Below are 20,326 nucleotides of genomic sequence, written 5' to 3' on the forward strand. Positions count from 1 at the left end.
TCATTTTTGCACGTAATATAGGATGTCAAATTACCTCAAGAACAGTTCAAAATGCTTTACCAAAGCTTTTAGATTTTTGTCAGGAAAGCACATCTTCCCCAGTATCTCTGGAAGTTTAACTGTAAACAAACAGAGAAATAAACAAAAATACTTAAGTCTACATTTTAAACAGTTTAATTGCTTTCACCCTATATTTGACTTAATACTCATCAAAGAGGAATATAAAAATCTTTCTCCTAGCAGCTTCTCTTCTAAAAGTATTTACAATCACCACCACAAAACACTTACTGTACATAAATGTAATGAGGAAGTTAATACTATTACTTCTGTTTCTTGACATACACTGCAGATATATATAAAAATATTATCTCCAGTGTAACAGCTACAAAGCTAGCAAAGTGAGCTCAGAACTCTGTCTGTGGCTTCAATACCCAACAGGCAGATTTTAAATGCTCATATAAAGAAATTTTTTTAAAGTGTATTTAAAATCTAATGCACATTTTTCAAAATATTTTACTGCAACTAGACAACTGCATTAAACACAAAAATTTCCATTTTGCAATGCTGTGATACCACTGTGAGATATACCAAGTTTTTTTAAATGGCTGTTCTCTAAGTGCACATGGGACCTAATAGTTTTAAATTATGATCCAAATTTACCTGAGGCCACTATTGGAAAAAAATTAAAACAGTAATGTAAAACCATCAATTTAGATGTACAGCATACAGATGTGTGTTTCATAAAACAAGGGTTATGTTTTACCAAACATCCGCAGCAAATGCTGAGATCCATAGATGTAAGAGGGAGGAGGTGGCTGATCGCTTTGGGGATAGTTCTCCGGCATCAGTTTCCAAGACAACACCTAAATACAACATTCTGGTTAGAAAAATATATCAAGGTGTGATCAAAAGTAGTATAGCCTATAGCCTGACTTAATTCACACAGAAATCTGGATTAGAAGACAATCAGATTTTTTTAAAATATTTTCTTACGTTCCTCCTTTTATTTAACTTTCTTGTTTGATGTTAAAAAGGCTGTTTAACACTGTTCAAAGCTTCGCTGTACACACTATAATACTGTAGAGTCCATGCCTCCTAACACAAACGCACTCCTGATTGTCTTGTACATTAGCCTATCCAACCAATGCCAGCACAGTCCTAGGAATAAGCATTTTGTTACGTACCTAGTGCTACAGAGTTAACAGCAGAAACACAGAATGCTGTTTTTTCCATCAGTACATAGAAAAAAAAGTATAGTAGCTCCATTTTTCCCAGTCATACTAATTTCTCAGAGTAGTAATTTTAAAAGAAGTATTTAGCTTAAAGGTTTTACTGTGTTTTTTTATATTATATATATATACACATATATATATATACACATACACATACACATATATATACACATACACATACACACACACACACTCTTCAAAGTGACTTCATTTTTAAAGTAAATGTTGGACAGACAAAAAGCCAACTTGGCCAAAGAATGGAAAAGAAGTCTTCAGGGTGATGGGTGGACTGGAAACTAAGCATATAAACCAATAAGTAATGAAACTACTATTTTACTCTGAACTATAGAGATGCTACTGCCTTGCTAAAAAAATGTTGCATTTTACAGGGTCCCAAGTTTTTCCACATAAATCTAACATCAGTTTGGGGCACCAATTGTGGAGATGCCTCTTCAGCATAGCTGTTACCTCATTGAATTCGTTATTTCTTCTACCTTCAAAGCCAGCAAATACTGCACTCCCTTCTTTGCTAGGAGTCAGAGTGATAGGTGATGACGACCCACTATGGACTGGTGTTTCTTCAAAAAGTGAACAGAAAAATACTTTACACAAAGATCCATTAAATGTGGCGTTTATTTCATTCAGCTAGAAAGGTCAGTTTCTTATGCAGCTATTAAAGAGAGTCAACCCCTGCTGCTAAAACCTTTAACATTTTAAACATAGGAACAAACTGAATATGCAAAACTGAATATGCAAAACACCTATTACGAGTTTATCAAATCTGTCCACAAAACACAAAAACAAAACACTATTGCCCCTTCAGTTCTGACCTGCACCAATCAGTAAAGTTGGCAGCTTTTGTGTAAAGTTATCAAGGGGGACGGCAAGTGGGGCAGATGGGTTTAAGCGAGAAGAGTTCCAGGGCTTGGTCCAATCCCCCAGCCCACTTATTGGCTTTTCAGCCTTCAGCCCTGAAACATTCTTGCAATACTTTAGAAGAGGGTCAATGCTAGAAAAACAAATTACTTTGTAGAAGTCATATTGGAGAATTGTGAAAGCGTCGTGTCCAAATAAATTTCCAGATCAAATTTGTTCAGGTTTACAAGTGTTTTCTAACAGACAGCATTGCAAACTCAATCGCGATGTTCAAGTCCAGCTGTTTTCTTTCTGGTTCTATTATCACTGCTCAAAGACTAAAAAGCTGTCTTTAGTTGCCTTTACTGGAGAGGCAGTGGTCTAACAGGAGAAATAATTAGAAGACAACGAGTTTTGCACAGATCGTCCTACCACTGGAACTATCAATAATTCCAGTTATAAAACAACCAGAAAAGTATCCAGTTCACTCCCGCAACTGTGTTGATTCACCAGGGATAAAAATAAAGTATGCCTAGATGTAGGGCCCTACCAAATTCAGGGTCCATTTTGGTCAATTTCACAGTTATAGGATTTTTAAAAATTGTAAGTTTTATGATTTCAGCTATATAAATCTGAAATTTTAGGGCATAATCATAAGGGGTCCTGACCCAAAAAGGAGTTGGGGGGGTTGTAAGGTCATTGTTGAAGTGGGGGGTAGGGGAGGTTGCGATGCTGCTACCCTTACTTCTGGCATTGCTACAGGTGGCCAGAGAGCAGAGACTGCTGGACAGAAGGTCTGCTCTGAAGGCAGTCTGCTGCCAGCATCAGCACAGAAGTAAGGATGGCATGGCATGGTATCACCACCCTTACTTCTGCGCTGCTGCCTGCAGAGCTGGGCCCTCAGTCAGCAGCCACTCTCTGAAGAAAGCTGTGCAGAAGTAAGGAGGCACCGTCTGGCTTTGCCATTCTTACTTCTGCGCTGCTGCTGGCAGTGCGCTGCCCTCAGAGCAGAGCGTCCAGCCGATAGCTGCCGCTTTCCAGACACCCAGTTCTGAAGGCAGTGCAGAAGTAAGGGTGGCAATACCACGATCCCCCACTTAAATAACCTTGTGACCCCCCCCTTGCAACTCCCTTTTGGGTCAGGACACCCAATTTAAGAAACTCTGGTCTCCCCTATTAAATTGGTATAGTATAGGCTAAAAGAACACAAAAGATCAGATTTCATTGGGGGGGGGAGACAACACTCGATTTCATGGTCTGTAACGCATTTTTCATGGCTGTGAATATGGTAGGGTCCTACCTATATGACTGAATATATACAAGAACTCTGTCGTTTATATTAAAAAAAAAAGAGCAGATTTGCATTTTTATTCTGAAAAATGATGACTTTATGACCCTGTTCCATAATTTTTCTTTGGGACAGACAACAACGTTGTCATAAACAGATAGTAGGAGTTAATAGAACAGAAGTACTTCATGTCTTTTGCCTGTAAAGGGTTAACAAGATCAGTGAGCCTGGCTGTCACCTGACAAGAGGACCAATCGGGGGACAGGATACTTTCAAATCTTGAGGGAGGGAAGTTTGTGTGTGCTGTTAGATTTTGGTGGTTGTTCTCTCTGGGTTCTGAGAGTGACCAGACATGCAACCAGGTTTCTCTCCAATCTCTCTGATACAGTTTCTTGTATGTCCAGAATAAGTAGTACTAGGCAGATAAAGTGAGTTAGGCTTATGTTTGTTTTCTTTATTTGCAAATGTGTATTTGGCTGGAAGGAGTTCAAATTTGTATTTTGCTGAAAGGATTTTAATTTGTACTTGTATACTTAGGCTGGGAGGGTATTCCTAGTGTCTATAGCTGAAAGACCCTGTAACATATTCCATCTTAAATTTACAAAGATAATTTCTACTGTTTTTTCTTTCTCTCTGTGTTAGGATTACTTTCTCTCTTAGGGAGAGTCTGGGAGAAGGAGAGAGAAGGAGGGGGGAAGGTGGATTTTCCTCTCTGTTTTAAGATTCAAGGAGTTTGAATCACAGTGATCTTCCAGGGTAACCCAGGGAGGGGAAGCCTGAGAGAGGCAACGGTGAGGGAAAGTGTTTACTTTCCTTGTGTTAAGATCCAGAGTGACTGGGTCTTGGGGGTCCCCGGGCAAGGTTTTGGGGGGACCAGAGTGTACCAGGCACTGGAATTCCTGGTTCGTGGCAGCGCTACAAGTACTAAGATGGTAATTGAGCTTAGAGGAATTCATGCTGGTACCCCATCTTTTGAATGCTCAGGTTCAGAGTGGGGGTTTATACCATGACAAACACGGAATCCGTTTTTAGAGTAATTTTTCCAGATGATCAAATCTCATTTAAATGTCTGAATTAAATGAATTACAAGGTCAGAAAAGTCACACATGTGCGTGGACAATGTGAATGAGGCAGTTTGTGCAGACTTGAACTAAAAAGAACTGTTCCTGTGAGCGCCACTCAACCATCAGAAATTTAATTAATAATGGAGATATACCTATCTCCTAGAACTGGAAAGGACCCTGAAGGGTCATTGAGTCCAGCCCCCTGCCTTCACTAGCAGGGCCAAGTACTGATTTTGCCCCAGATCCTTAAGTGGCCCCCTCAAGGATTGAACTCACAACCCTGGGTTTAGCAGGCCAATGCTCAAACCACTGAGCTATCCCCCCCACACCGGAAAGCTCAATTGAAAACCTTTGGCCTGATTTTCAAAGCTGCTGAACATCATGTGAAAGCCAGGCAACCAGTTTTTAAACCAACCACTTCAGACAAATCCTTGTAAACCTATTCACCCAGCGTGTCTTACAGAGCAATCCAAGTGGCCTTCCATCTGGTGGGCACAGAGCCATTTGTGGCTGCCTATTACAGACCCCAGACACTCAGAGCACTTCACCCTACAGCCAGCCAGCAGAAACTCCAGAACACTGGGCAAGTATTAGTCTGCAGCTCTTTTCCCCCACCCCCAAGTTCCCAGACTAGTCAAAATCTGCCAAGAATACTTAGTCCCAGTGGACACCCTCCCCCCCCGGCCCACATCAGTGGGATGAGGAATCACCTGGGACAGCCAACAAGAACAATAACACATCTATCAAGTGTAATGAGCTATGAGATGCCCTCTACTAGTGAAAGTGTGAATAAGTAAAAAGTTTCATTTGTTGCCCACAAAGTGGCATAAAATGAAGCGTACCTATTATTAGTTTAGAAGCCATACAGAATATAGAAGGTTTTAGCTAAAAAGGACAAAAGTAATCAGTGAACAGGACAGAGAGAGGGGAGAAAAAGTTTTTCTTCAACTCAATTTACAGTTCCTATTTCTGACATCATGGATATATATATTTTTTTATTTTTAAAGGGGAGGCTGGGAGGGACAAGAGTAAGGTAGGATCCTTCATACTGGGCAATGAATGGATTCTTTATAATGTGTTGGAAATGTAAGAAGTTTCAGAACAGAAACTCTTCTGTGCATAAAACAAACTCTTATACTGGAAAGAGTATGTATAATTTAGCACACTGGAAAAAGCTGGCAAACAAAAACATTCCAGTACTTCAGAAGTGCTTTGCCCTTACCAAAACAAATTGAACATACTGACCAGCTCTTCTCCCTTAACTTCCTAAAAGGTTACCTCTTCACAACCCCAGCATGCAGCTTCATCTCCTCTTCTCTACCATGTGCCACAGCTGCAGCTCCTGTGTGACAGTAGGCCAGTCACCACTCAGAGTCTTCTCACTTAGCTGGCTCTCCCTTTACTACAAACTCACCTCTCCACTACTAGTGCTACCTACTTCCAAGTCTTTCCTATGATTCTCACAAAAGTCATTCTCTGCCCAGTTTCCATTACTTGCTTAAAACTCCCCCACAGTTGCTACAGATTTCCCATTTGTACATAAAAAATTAGAGGCAAAAGGTTAATATGACAATAAGGAACTACTCAAGACAAACATATTTGTTCTGCAGCCCACAAAGGTGTTGTGATCTACAGTAATATCATAAAACTGAAACCTACTTTTTTCCAGATGCAAAAACAGTTTTGGCATTGAAGCGGGCGTATCGAGATGCCGTCGTTTAGGTTGTGGAGATGCACTACTTTCTGACAACCTGTCGCAGTTCGATGTATGACGTGTAGAACGCCTCAGAGACTGTAGTATTTCAGGCTCAGCTTTACGCCTCTTGGGTGTTGCTGGCTCTCCTGTTGTAGGCTGACTGTCTGTGGATTGAGGAGTTGGTGGATTCAGCAGAGGTGGACTCGGGGATAGCTCCTCCTGATTTCTGGATAATGAGGAGAAAGCCTCTCATATAATTATAAAAGAGAACAGCCCTCCAGGTTTAAAAAAAAAAAAAATCCTGTCTTCTCGGATCTAGCTAAATAATCTTCCAAATTAGGGTTAAAGTCTCCTTTTGAAAATTGGGGGACAATGTGGCTTATTATTTAAAATGTTGAGTTCCCCAAATATAAGTATTTATTTTTCTAGTGTTGAAGCCCTTTACACCAATTAAACAAATGTAAACCTTAATCTATTCCCAATTTTTCAGTTTCCTTCTATACCACTTAGTTCCACCTTAATTTCTTTCCAAGGTTACGTTAACCTTCTGGCTGCAACAAAAATTCCAAACCAGGACAAAAAAACCCCACAAAAACAAATGGTTGGAAGAAAGAGTTCAAGATTTTATAAAAGCGATTCTGAAATACAAAAGCAACTGTTATGATTAATCACCCTACCTATTTCAAAATGTATTTCAGTGCTCAACAAAATAATGTGTTTACTGCCTCATGACTCAATTCAGAGTCTATCCAACTTACCTGTTAGTGTTTGCTGCATTTTCTTTGATTGGAAGAAAGAATTTGGATGAAGTCACCTTCTTAAACTGTGCTTGCTCATAGGGATAGAGCAAAATCAATGGAAGAATGAAGTCAAAGGTTATCCTCAGTCCATCCACCATTTCTTTACATAACTCAACACTAGAGAAAAGGTTGAAAAGGAGAGAGAGGAGGATTCAGTTCTAGGTTAGGGAACCGCAGCCAATGGGAGCTTCGGGGGAGGTACCCAAAGGCGAGGGCAGCGCATGGAGCCCTCTGCTCCCCTCTCCCCCAAGGGCCACAGGGACATGGTGCTGACGCTTCTGGTAGTGGCACGGCACAGGGCCAGGACGGGCAAGAAACCTGTCTTAGCCCTGCTGTGGGCTATCGCCACCCTGGAGCTGCTCCAGAAAAGCAGCGCTGGGCCAGAGCCCACACCCCGAACCCTCTTGCACCCTGCACCTCAACTCCCTGTTGCACCCCTCCTACACCCCTGCCCTGAGCCCCCCTGCTGCACCCCTCCTGCCCCTCAGCCCCCTGCCGCACTCTGCACTTCCTCCTGCCCCCCAACCTCCTGCCCTGAGCCTTCCTGCACACCAGGCCCCTGCCCGAGCCCTAAATTCATGGCCCTGCATGCAATTTCCCCAACCAGATGTGGCCCTTGGGCCAAAAATTTCCCACCCCTAGTCTACAAAATAGGGCAACTCTATCTCACATGGATGTTGTTAATCTGGGTGAAAAGCTGGGACACTCCCATTAATAAAGACACCAAAGGAAATACCTATAAATTCACATAAACAGACCATAGAATGGTGTGAAAGTATGGGAGAGAAAGGACAAAGGAATACAGCTTTTGGGAAAGCACTGTTTTTCAAACAGTGCATACCATTTCATTATTTAGTTGACTCTTTGTGAACAGTAAGGAGGACGAAGTTTCTCTAATTTAGGTGGCAGATAATCCCTTGACCTTAATTTGCTTGTAAGTGACAGTGTGTCCTGGAATTGTTGCTTTGAAATTACTACTTACAGCCGTGGTGGGCAACCAGCGGGCCACGGGCTGCATGCAGCCCATCAGGGTAATCTGATTGCGAGCAGTAAAACATTTTGCTGACATTGACCGTCAGCAGGCATGGCCCCTCGGAGCTCCCAGTGGCTGCAGTTCGCCCTTCCCGGCCAACGGGAGTTGTGGGAAACAGCGGGCAACAGAGACTTGCTGGCCTGGTGCTTCCCACAGTTCCCATTAGCTGTAATTTATTTTATTTAAATCAACATTCAAAAATCTAATAGTCTCAATTAGTACAGATACACTAGTTTAAATTAATAAAAAAGTACATTTAGTTCTCTGTTCCTATGTCTGATGTCTCATGATAAGCACTTGTTTGGGATATTGTACTGCAAAAAGAACCTAAGTATCGTTATCCTGTCAAACACTGAATGATACATGATAGTACAAACTGAAGCACTGCAGGGAATCAGACAATTCTGAATTGCTAAAACAGAATGTGACAAAACAAATTCAAGTCTGTTTGTTTTTTTAAAAGGACTAAAGACTACACCCCAATGCTAGCCTGAAATAGGACAGCCCATCCATTCAGACTGTTACTTTAAGAGGAGTTAACCCCAGAGCAGGAGGGATCATAAGCTTCAAAAAATATCACAAACATGCCATGGATGGATGGTTTTATCACTACACTACACACATTTATCTTCACTGCATAGTGATGCTTGAGATTAAGAGCATTCGGCAGCCTAATCACACAAGAAAGTGACTTGCCTGTAACTGGTGTCCTCTGAAGGCATTTTGTGATACACCTGCACTTTTGGAGTTTGTGCTCCTATAACTTGACCAGGTGTCAACTCATAAAGCTCAAAGTTTAACTTTACTTCAGCAGGGGGTGTCTCACACCAGCCCCTGCAGTGGAAGATAGGTAACTCTTAGTGCTCAAAATTAGATTCTTGTCATGCAGAGGTGAAAATGCACCATATATACAGAAATTCTTAACAAAATGACTAAAATAGAAGCCTTGACTTATGTGACAGAAGGGGAGAATGATGTTTTATTGTAATGTAAATGTAGAATAAATATGAAATAATTAGTTAGCTTAAATTCAGTTAAGGAAATACATGTGCTGTAATGAGAGGACCTAACTAGCAAGTAGAAAGAAAGTCTTGAAAGTAATAATCTAAGGCCAAAAGAAATTAACTAGGGAGGATGTTGGTTCAAAGAATAACTAATAAAGTAAGGTGAAGTCTCTAAAAAGAGGACCTCTGACCAAAAGGGGTGACTGCAGATGGTTTTAAATAAGAGAGAATCTGTTCAAAAAGGAGTCCATCCCACAGACCAGTATTATTTTAAAAAGTAAAGCCCCATGTGAACCCAGGTGCAACAAAAAAAAAGCTACTGGTCAGCAAGAAGGAGAGGCCTTGGGGAAAAAGGAGGCTGTAAATCTTGTCTGGATTAAGACTGGAAATAAGGGTGAACTGTCTCAAATTGTTTGGTAGCTAAAGTAGTAATAGCTATGACATCATTTGTTTGTTGAAGGGTATAAAAAGCTATCAATTTGAGGGTTCTTTGTCAGACCCTACCTAATCATGCTGAAGAACACCAGGATGAGAATGCCAAATGTAGGGGAAACTATCTGTAAGTATACTGATCGCATGCTTATGAATGCTTTGTTGTTGTGTTTGGGTGCAGTGACTGCTCATACTTTGGGCTGTTAGGTATGTTCGGAGCAATTGTATAAAATACCATTTGGCCTTTGGACTTAATAAAGGAATTTATGGTTAAATTAGTATTGTGGTAACATCCCTGTATTATTAACAATTCCAACATCAACTCTTTGGAGAAGAGTAATTTTCTCATCTCTAATCATAAAGTTGTCCTGATATTGTTGTGCTGTCTTATACACTGGGGTATGAGTCCACTGTATATGGATGGGCACAAAAGCACACACCTAAAACCTGGGCTTGAAATTCAAATCCGCTCTTCCTCTACACCCAAACAAATGTTAGACATGACTTACTTCTTTTCTGGTGGGACATAATGAAGGTTCATGTTGACATGTGAAGTCATTTGATGGTGTCGAGATCTTTCATTAGCTGAAAACGCTGCATTAATGGCAAAATTCTTCACATATGACTCCAAGATAGTTATTATATTTCTCTGACAAGGCAGTTTCACTAGCTGAAGAGACAATTTGATGACTGTCAAATAATACAATTATGGATTTAAGCAATGAGCCACAACATTAACTTGTGACCCACTGCCTAGCCTAATTAACAAGCCTATTCAGCAAAATTTTATACATATATTTCAAATTTGCTCCTTAAATTATACTTTTGCTCAATCCCTTGTGTGTCCAGTTTTGGGGAACATATAAATATGATAGAAGGGGATTAGCTTAATGTTCTATTCCAAGTTTCCTAAAACAAAACCAAATAAAGATGTGAACCCCCATTTTACAGATTAATATATTGTTAATTCAGTACTCTAGTAATTTAGAAGCCTTATCCCCTGAAATCTTAGAAGTTCTGCTATGAAAGCAAGTTAGCTAAAATAATGGAAATCACTACATGCAAGCACAAATTTTGACTGCCTTCAGGTATTTTTTCTTATACTCTCCCTCATTTAGCCAATCATACCCGTTTTCTTCTGTTAATATAATAACAGTCTTCTTCAAGCTTTTTTTTCAAAACTTCAGGAATTTCTATACTTATCGCTCTTTCTTCCATATCCCTTTTACTGTGAATCTCTTGTTCTTCTTTCTGCAACAGCACAAATCGGTGTAAGAAAAAATGATTAGTGTTACTAGTTAATTACTGTAGTATTTTAGGCAAAACTAGATCAAAATTTTAAAATTTCTGCGAAATAGAAACTGAATCTAATTACTTGTATGGTAAAATACATGTAACAGTACACAATGTAGTTTCTTACCAGTAACACCTTCAATTTATTTGAAAGTCCTGTTTTAAAAATTCTATGTTTTTTCACTGTTTTCCTGTTTGCTTTTTGCTCATTCACATTAAATTTAATTTAATAATAATTAAATTATCAATTAGGCCACTTTTTGTTTGTTTATAACCAATTTCACTTTCAAATGATCTCTCCTGCAGTGTTTAGATTATAAACAGCTTTCACACACCTGTTTCCACTGACGTTTTTGTACAGTGGAAATATTTCTACTGGTCTTAGATTCTTACAAATAGGTCTAAATTTTAACCTAATCTGAGTTGGCAGACCCTCTTTAAAGAAACTCTGTACATCAGCCATTAAAATCCTGATGGCATTAGAATCTGCTTCACCTGAGGAGACTAGTAACGTTTTACACTAACTATAAATCCGGGTAGTGCTGTTTGCTGGCAGACCTTAAGAGTGGAAATAGAACAAGAGGAACAAATCTAACTTAATACATTTTGTATTGAGAGCAACGCCATCTAAAGGAATAAAACATCTTCGAGGAGTCTGAATAGCTCTACTACAATAAGATCTCTATTAAGAGTCAAAAAATCATGAGTCTGAGGCCTTGGCTACACTGGCACTTTACAGCGCTGCAACTTTCTCGCTCAAGGGTGTGAAAAAAACACACCCCTGAGCGCTGCAAGATACAGCACTTTAAAGCGCCAGTGTAAACAGTGCCGCAGCGCTGAGAGCACGGCTCCCAGCACTGCAAGCTAAACCCCATGAGGATGTGGAGTACGTGCAGCGCTGGGAGAGCTCTTTCCCAACGCTGGCGCTGCGACCACACTCACACTTCAAAGTGCTGCCGCGGCAGAGCTTTGAAGTTTCAAGTGTAGCCATACCCCTAGTCCTGGCCCTATGACTACATGCTGCATGGCCTTGAGCAATTAATTCACTTAACCTGTCTCAATTTTCCCAGTTTTCAATCATGCAAAGTAGTAAGTATTATTAAAATCAAGGGAGCTCATAGGAATATACCATGTCAGTCCTCTCTTCAATGTCACTTTCTTCACTTTTTATTTCTTCATCCGTTCCTTCATCACTGTCATCAGAAGAACTACTTATAGCTGTTTAAGAGAGAAATAAATATGCAAATTTATTCTGCATATTATATTGGACAGAGATTCATACCCAACAATTTTTCACTTTGTAACATTTAATTCAAGGCTGTTTGGTTTGTTTTTTGTAATGAGGTATAAACTAGAAATGCTGAAGGAATATTGTAAGTATTTTAGTGTGCAATAGTTAGGAAACTCAAACAAACAGAATGTTCATATATCAACTTTAAATGATGAACATTCCCCAATATATGCAAATTCACAAAATTTTTCAACAACCAGTAGCTCTTAATTTTCACTGGACTCTCGTTGTAAGCAAAAGGTTACAGTATTCAGCTTAAAAAGGCAAAAAGAAGAAAAAGCTTTTAAATAAATATCACTTTCATATGCCCAAATGCAAGTTGTGAACAAGTTATACCAAATGTTGAAATGAAAAAGTGGTAAATAACAATGGTGTAAAGATGTCTGAATCAGAGGAATGACAAAGGCCAGCATACTAATGAAGCGTTGACACTGCAAAACAATACAAACAGACCTTAAAGTTACTGGAAGAATGCCCTGGACTAGATGGCTGATAGGAGAAAGAGGCCAGGAACAACCACCAGCATGCTGGAGGCAAGAAACAGACCTCTTTACCATGCAGGTAGGGAAAAATCCTGTTGCCCAGAAGATCAGGACAAGCCAAAATGGTAACTGCGCAAGCAAGGCATGGACGACAGGAGAGGCTGGGGCCAGACAGAGCAACACTACTCTCAGATCAAAGGGTAGAGGCCAGATTTTTAAAGATATTTAGGTGTTGCTGTTCTCTGCATCGCAACAACTACATGTCTAAATCCCTTTTTCAATATGAGATTTAGCCTCCTAAGTCAGTTAGATTTTGACATGCTGAGAGCAGCAACACCTAAATAGCTTTAAAAATCTGGGCCAGAGTGCCCAGAAGAGTTAAATGAGGGTGAAGCAAAGAGTACTGTCTGCCTCAAGGGTAGGGAGAGGAGAAGGATATCTTGGTGTAACATCTGCTCATTTTTTATACAAAACATATTAATATATTTCATATGGTTATATTAACATTCTAGCCAGTGCTATTACATGCCTATAATACCAAACCCAGTAGCAAATCAGATTGTTCAGTTTGCACAATTACAGTAAAACTTGTTTTATGAATGAATTGAGGATCGAGTTCATAAAACTGAGCATCTCAATTTACAGTAGATACAGGATACATTACAGTATGGTGCCCTGCATTGTTTTCTTGTCCTTCAAATCACTGCAAAGTGATTATCAACACAATGAAGGCATCAGAATGTGAAGGGATGTCAACTTGTTCCTCATCAACATTACTTTCGTTATGTGTGTCCCCCCTCTCCCCATCTATTCGGGAAAAATTGTTCATATAACTGGTTGTTCAGAAGATTGAAGTTTGTAAAATTGAGATGCTACAGTAGTTTAATAAGTTAATTTTGTAAATAGCATGACGCAAGTGTAGTCACCAAATCAAAGAGAAGACAACTTACAATTTTCACTACTCTCATCGTTATCCTCAGCAGGAAGGCTTTTTAACACAGAGTCAACACCAGGCAGACGACAATGTCTCTTCTTCCTTCCTTTTCTTCTCCTAAAGAAGAATTTGAGTGAATTGTTCAATCTGTCATTACTCCACTTGTTTACTACTGCTGCAAAAGCGTAAGAAGCAATGCTATATGCAAAAGCAAGAATAAAATATGCATAGGCAATGAATGTTTGTGATTGTATTTATCATTTCAATGATAATTTAATTGAGGGACAATATTCGGTGGTGGACACATCAATGTTTTTACATTTACTATACTCCTGACACCCTGTTCTTCTCTGCGGCCATAAAAGGTTAGCAAGTATTACAGACATATGGGTTCTTTCTCCAAAAACAGATTTGAAGGCAAGAGATAAATGTATTCCTTACATGCGAGCTACAGCTTTTCTTGCCAATTTACGTTGTAATCTGCGGTTTTCGTCTGTATCACGAAGAACATGATCTTCAGCTGCCCATCTATCCCAGCTGAATACAGGGCAAAAGAAAAAAATGTTAATAAATAGAAACTGACTTTACCAATAAACACTGAATGACAAATGTAGATTTACAGTCATCTACAAAGTAATATTTTCGTGCTTTTAGAAGCAAAATCTGGAATTAAATGGTACTATGATGTAGACTTGCATCTTTTTGCACCATCCTTTGGCTTTATTTTTCCTTTTAAATTAGAGAGAGAGACACAGCCTTTCTCCTTAACTTTATAAGTTGCAGTACTTGAAGCAACAAGATAATGTTAAGGAATATTCTGTCAACATCAGAATGTTTCCAGACTTCACCATCAAGCAACTCAGATTATGACAGAGATAGAGTTTGAGTTTCCAACTACACCAGGGCCATAAACCAATACGTCAACATAAATGAATTAGTCCCAAAGAAAGCATTTATTAAAAGTATTCACAAAATAAAGATAACTGAAGTCCTCCTTTTTCATTATAGTATTATTTCTTCCTATGAGGTATAGTAATCTTTATGTTGAAATGTTCCCAATTAATATAAATAATACAATTATAATTACACTCAAATTATCAATGGGTAATCAGTACAACAACAGAGAGAAATATAGCTTTATAACCCTGGAACCTAACAGTGCCATTTTTATGTTAATTGGAGATCTCCTGAAATTTAGCAAGGTTACTCCTTTTATACTCATTTATAATGCTAAGTAACTTTAAACTATCCTTTTCCATAATTATATTCCCACTACCTTCTTACTGGCTCTTTATATTACACATCATTTAAATTAACATCCGCGTCAACGTCTTTCCCATATTATCAATATAGATAGTATTTTAATAAAACATTCACAACTTTTAAAAGTACTCGTTAAAAACCTTGCTCAAACCAGTTATAACCAAAACATAATGGTATCATAACCCTGGGCCATATCCTTCCTAACTCTTACTTTCTGATAACTAGGGTCCTACCAAAATCAAGGTTCTCTTTGGTCAATTTCATGTCCCTGGGATCTTAAAATTGGTCAATTTCACAATTTCAGATGTTTGCATCTGGAAATTTCACTGTGTTGTAACTCGGGGGGGGTCCTGATCCAAAAGGGGATTGTGATGAGGCCCAAAGCTGTTGTAGGGAGGTTGCAGGATTGCCATACTCACTTCTGTGTTGCCTTCAGAGACCATCTCTGAAGGCCACAGCTGTGGAGTTTCCTGCAGCTGGAGGAGGCTCCTGGAGGTGGAAGTAGATGCGATCGCCCCAGTGCTGCTGGGAGTGCCCCAACCAGGGGCTCCTGGAAGCTAGTCAGGGCCAGTGATGGATCAAGGCATGGGCTCATGGGGCCCATGCCTAGGCACCCCAGAAAATTTCAAAAATGGGGGCCCTGGCCCTGGCAGAGCCACAGGGTGGAAGCCCTGAGCCCCAGCAAGCGCTGTGGGGGCTGAAGCCCCAAACTTGGGCGCCCTGAGCCCCAGCAGAAGCCGCAGGGGCTGAAGCACCAAGCCTGGGCAGGAGCCAGGAAGAGAGGGCCAGAATCCCCGAGCCTGGGTGGCCAGAAGCCCACAAAGGAGCCTTGGGAGACAGCAGCCCTGAGCCAGGGCACCCCGAGCCCCAGTTGGAGCCATGGGGGACGGCAGTCCTGGGCCTGGCCAGAAGCCAGGGAGGGAAAGGGGGACGGAAGCCAGGATCTGTGTGGAGTGAAAGTCCCGAGTCCCAACTGGAGCTGCAGGGAGTGGCAGCCCACAACCAAGGTCCTGAGCCTGGGCAGGAGCCACAGGGGGGGTGGGAGGGCAGCCCTGAGTCTGGCAGGAGCTGCGGTGGATGGAGCTGTGGACTCCCAGGCCAGGTCACCAAGCACAGGCAGGAGCTACAAGGAGTGGAAGCCCCGAGGCCCAGAAGGAGCCATGGAGGGAATGAGGGGGTAGGGCGAGCTGGGCAGGACCTGCAGGTGCTGGAGCTGCAGGGTGTGGCAGTCCCCAGCCTAGGTCTCTGAGCTCTGGATGAAGCCTGGGCAGCCCCTAGCCCCAGCAGGTGCTGCCGGGGGGTGGGAGGGAGAGCAGCAGCCCAGAGCCATGGCAGGAGTTGCGGGCAGCGATAACAGCCCCCAGCCCAGGTGCCCCAAGCACTGGCAAGAGCCGCAAGAGGCGGACGCCTAGAGCCCAGAACTGGGGCTGCTACACCGCAGAAGTGAGGGTGGTACACCTCACTTTTGCACTGCCTTGGAGGTGGGTCTGACCTCCCTCCGATAACAGCTGTGCAGGGGAAAGACATACCCTGTCCCTCCCCAGTCCAGCTGATTTTGGAGAGATCAGATTTCATGGGAAAGGGCTTATTTCTCGGTCTGTGATGTGTTTTTCACAGCTGTGAAACTGGCAGGGTCCTACCCATAACACTATTTCCAACTTCCTTACACTAGCAACTTCCACTTCCCATACTCCTCTACTCTTATGCTAATTTAGGCCCAAAACCTAACTTCTACTTATTTCTTACCCTACGCCATCCTGTAGGCTACAGCATGTCACTGAAAAGATTTTGTAAATACAAAAACTTTTTATATAAAATGGTGCACTGTATATTCTCACCTTCTGTTCCAACCATTAAAATGGATCAGATATTCTGGAATCTTTCTGCCCTTCTCATCTTTTCCAACAACAATATCAACAATCTGAAAAAGAAAACAAAGAATGTGGCATGATACAAAGATTACAGTGCACTTTCTATAGAAATAAGTGTTTAGGGAATGGGTTTGTGGGCGCAAGAAAGGAATGGATAATTATGAGTAAATGGAAACCTAATGAATTGCCTTTGAACATCCATACTGTAGGAAATCATGCACCGTCTCCTGAGCCCATGGAACTACTAAGAGCAGCAAAGATGATAGACGATGTTTGTGTACTGACCTGAGATCTAGACACTGAAGAGACTACCAATGGGCCCTGCCCTATCCTCATTTCTTATCCATCCCAAAAAGTGCTCTGAAGAAGAGGGATGGAACACTGTGGATTTGCACATTTGGACAAGTAGCCGCCTTATCTCCTTCATGAGTTGCTTCTGCAGACCTTCGGTACAGGAGACTAACCAGTAACATTATGGTACAGAACGAAGACCAAATGCTTAGTTAAAACTACTGAACGCTCTTCTCGTGAACAGCACATAGGGCCAAACTGCAGAATTAAGAGAACAATGCTTTGCGAATGTCTGAACTGAACTCCAAGTGAAATAACACGGCAGATTTTGAGAATGGAGATATTCTTGATACTAAAAGCTAATACAGCCATAGCCCCTCACAGAGTGCACTTTTATTCCATTTAGTACCGCAATTCCACCTACTCATATAAACAGACTTGAATTCAAAGTACTTTCACTTTGATATCTACCAAAAAACTAAACAATCTAGAAGATTGAAGGATTGCCTTAAATCTTATCAAATAACTTAAAATCTAGTCTGGACAATTGTGCCTCACATAAAACTTAAATACACACTCAACATACACACCACACATATCAGGAGTGTTATATAGTGCTTCTTAGGAAAATCCCTTGAAAAACCTCATCTCTTCCACAATGCTCACAATAATCAAATCAATTATATTAACTAGAGATGGCCTGGAATTTTCTGTTTGGGTTTTTTTGGGCATAAAATGCAACTTCCACAATTTCAATTTTGCTGAATTTTTTCTATTTTCCACTGGAAATTAGAAACTAAACATTCAGTTTCGTTTAAATATTTTGGTTTGCGGAACTGAACCAAAACATTTTGTTTCAGGTCAGCATTAATTTGTATCCACCCGTGCTGCTGCAGTGCCTTGTGTAGTTCAGGTGCTTCATGCCCGCATTCTCCTCTATGGGCCTGGCTCCCTCACTAGACCTGTAACACATCTGTGATGCACTGCAGTGTTCTCACCAGTTAAATCAACACAGTCCATCACAGGAGCTGTGATCCAGCTAAGGAGCAAGGGCCACAGAAGAGAATGGGTCTTTTTGTTTTTTCTATATCTTTTGCAAATACATTTGGGAGCATTAACAAAATAATACACAACTCTGCAACACCCATTTTAAGGAGTTCCTGCAGGCAACTATCCCAATGAAACTCTAAAGCGAGCAGGTCAGACATGCGCCTGGATGTTCTTATAGCAACTAAAAGGGCAGTCTTCAAAGAGAGAAACTGAAAAGTCCTGTATCACAGAAATTAAAATTGGACTTAAAGGTTTCAAATTATCCTTTGAGTGTCATGAAAAAAAAATCAAAGTTGCTGAAGTCCCTGAAACTGGAAAGACAAGAATCTGCACCATTACACAGCCTGAGTTAGGAGGTAAGGGTGTTTCAATGTTACTTAGTTAACACCCAAAACCAAATTTACATTTCTTTTTTACACCTTTTTTTTTAAAGTCAGAATGCCTAGAAATCAACCACTTAGCCAACACTATGTAATTCTTCACACACTGCCACTTTACCCACTCTGTTTCTGCTTAATTCAACTGCACCTTTGACTTGAAGTCCAAACTTAAGATGCTTTTCGCAGGGAGGGCTCCCTAACAGTACTGGACCTATTAAAGGCTCATAGGCCTGAACTCTAGAGTGCAGACTATTTTGCAAGTATCCGAGACTATTTTGCAGGTGCACAAGGAATTGCGGGTGGGCGTGTGTCTGGCCCAGGCCCGTCCACACCGCTCCTGTTTCTAGGATACGAAGAGCCCTGCTGTGGCGGGGGGATCTCCTCGCTCACAGCTTTTATTACACGAGCGAGCGAGCCCGTGCCTGGCAGCCCACACAGCTGCCACCGTCTCCCATGCCGAGCACATCCGCCCGGGGAAGGATGTTAACTAAGTCAGGGGGGGACACAGCCCGGAGCAGGCGAAGCGCTTCGCTGGCGGCCTCAGGCCCCGGTGCTCCAAGGTACTGAAGTGCCGGACCCCGACTAACGCCCAGGGGAGCTGGGCGCCCGGACACCCCTGCGGGTCCGGATCAGCGCGGCGGGGAAAGGGGCCCAGCAGCACGCGGGGCTCAGCGCGGCGGCGGCCGGAAGGCAGCGGGGGCTGCTGCCCCCTGGCGGGGTCGGGCCGCGGCAGCAGCCAGGCCCCGGTGTGACGCTGCACCGCGCCGGGGGCGGGGCAGAGGCGGCCCGGCCCGAGGCTTCGGCGGGAGAGGCCGGGGCGCCCGCCTGGAGCCAGCAGGAAAAGGGGGTGGAGGGACCAGCAGCCCTTGGGCCAGACCCCGCGGGGCGGGGCGGGGCGGGGCCTGTCTCTGTCTCACACCCCCCCCCCCCACCGCGCGGCTGGGCGGAGCAACCACTTCCGCCGACTGCGGGCCCGGCGCGAAGGGGGGGGAGGAGGCCGCGGCGCGGCGCGGCGGGGGGCGGGGCTGGAGAGCGGCGCGCGCGCGGCCGGCGGATCACCTTGGCATCATAGAGCACTTGGGCCTTGGTGGGGTCGGGCTCGAAGCAGAGAACGCGCTCGCCTCGCTGGAACTTCAATCTCATTCCCCGCGCGGTCATTTGTTCGTCATGGCGAAGCGTGGAGAAGCCCCGCCCCCTCCGGGGATGGGACCTGAGCTAGCCCCGCCCCCCGGCCGGGGCCCCGCGCCGCAGAGGAGGGGCCCCGCCGTGGGCGCGGAGCGGGTGTTGCTCCCCCGGCTGCATGATTGACGTGTGGTGCGAAGTGAGCGTTTCTGGAGATGCTGTGCCAGTCACCGTCCGCTGGAGCTGGCGGCCCAGCTGCCTCCTCTTCAGCCGCCTCTTCGGTCCCAGTCCCTCCTGGGCTGCTTGTCAGTCCCTGGCTCCTTCCCTGGAGCCTCCAGCAGAGCCACCAGCTAATTCACTCTGCCTTTAGAGTGGTAGCCCTGTTAGTCGTGTCAGCAAAAGCAAGGAAACATGCTTGTGGCACCTTAGGCCTGGTCCACACTACGCTGTTAAACCGATTTTAACAGTGTTAAATCGATTTAACGCTGCACCATCCACACTACACTGCTCTTTCTATCGATTTAAAGGGGTCTTTAAATCGATTTCTGTACTCCTACAAAACGAGAGGAGTAACGCTAAAATTGATATTATTATATCGATTTAGGGTTAGTGTGGACGCAAATCGACGTTATTGGCCTCATTCTTTTACAGTAGCTACCCACAGTGCACCGCTCCAGAAATCGACGCTAGCCTCGGACCACGGACACACACCACCGAATTAATGTGCCTAGTGTGGACGCGCACAATCGACTTTATAATATCTGTCTTATAAAATCGGTTTAAGCTAATTCGAATTTATCCTGTAGTGTAGACGTGCCCTTAGAGACTAACAAATTTATTTGGGCATAAGCTTTTGTGGGCTAAAACCCACTTCATCAGATGCATGCAGTGGAAAATATGGGCGCAGGTATTTAATATATTGAATAAGTGGGTTCACAAAAGCTT

At 42.7% G+C, this 20,326-nt stretch overlaps 1 protein-coding gene across 6 annotated transcripts in view; it reads right to left on the reverse strand.

Annotated features, from left to right (window-relative positions):
- The window catches only part of MSL3 (MSL complex subunit 3), a 36,070-nt gene extending 16,607 nt beyond the window's left edge, over positions 1–19,463 (reverse strand). The window contains exons 1-13 of one of the 6 annotated variants that reach the window (XM_050963899.1): positions 19,319–19,462; positions 16,506–16,588; positions 13,846–13,941; positions 13,421–13,521; positions 11,827–11,915; positions 10,533–10,655; positions 9,914–10,074; positions 8,665–8,802; positions 6,894–7,052; positions 6,099–6,361; positions 1,701–1,810; positions 764–863; positions 35–119 (exon numbers count right to left, since the gene is read on the reverse strand). In XM_050963899.1, the coding sequence (XP_050819856.1) occupies positions 35–119; positions 764–863; positions 1,701–1,810; positions 6,099–6,361; positions 6,894–7,052; positions 8,665–8,802; positions 9,914–10,074; positions 10,533–10,655; positions 11,827–11,915; positions 13,421–13,521; positions 13,846–13,941; positions 16,506–16,588; positions 19,319–19,417 (1,607 nt within the window). In that variant the 5' untranslated portion in view covers positions 19,418–19,462. The other 5 variants (XM_050963938.1, XM_050963948.1, XM_050963910.1 and 2 more) reach the window with 5 other exon arrangements.
- Between the last annotated feature and the right edge of the window lie 863 nt (positions 19,464–20,326).

This window comes from Gopherus flavomarginatus, chromosome 1, assembly GCF_025201925.1.
Source record: "Gopherus flavomarginatus isolate rGopFla2 chromosome 1, rGopFla2.mat.asm, whole genome shotgun sequence".
Taxonomy (NCBI): domain Eukaryota; kingdom Metazoa; phylum Chordata; order Testudines; family Testudinidae; genus Gopherus; species Gopherus flavomarginatus.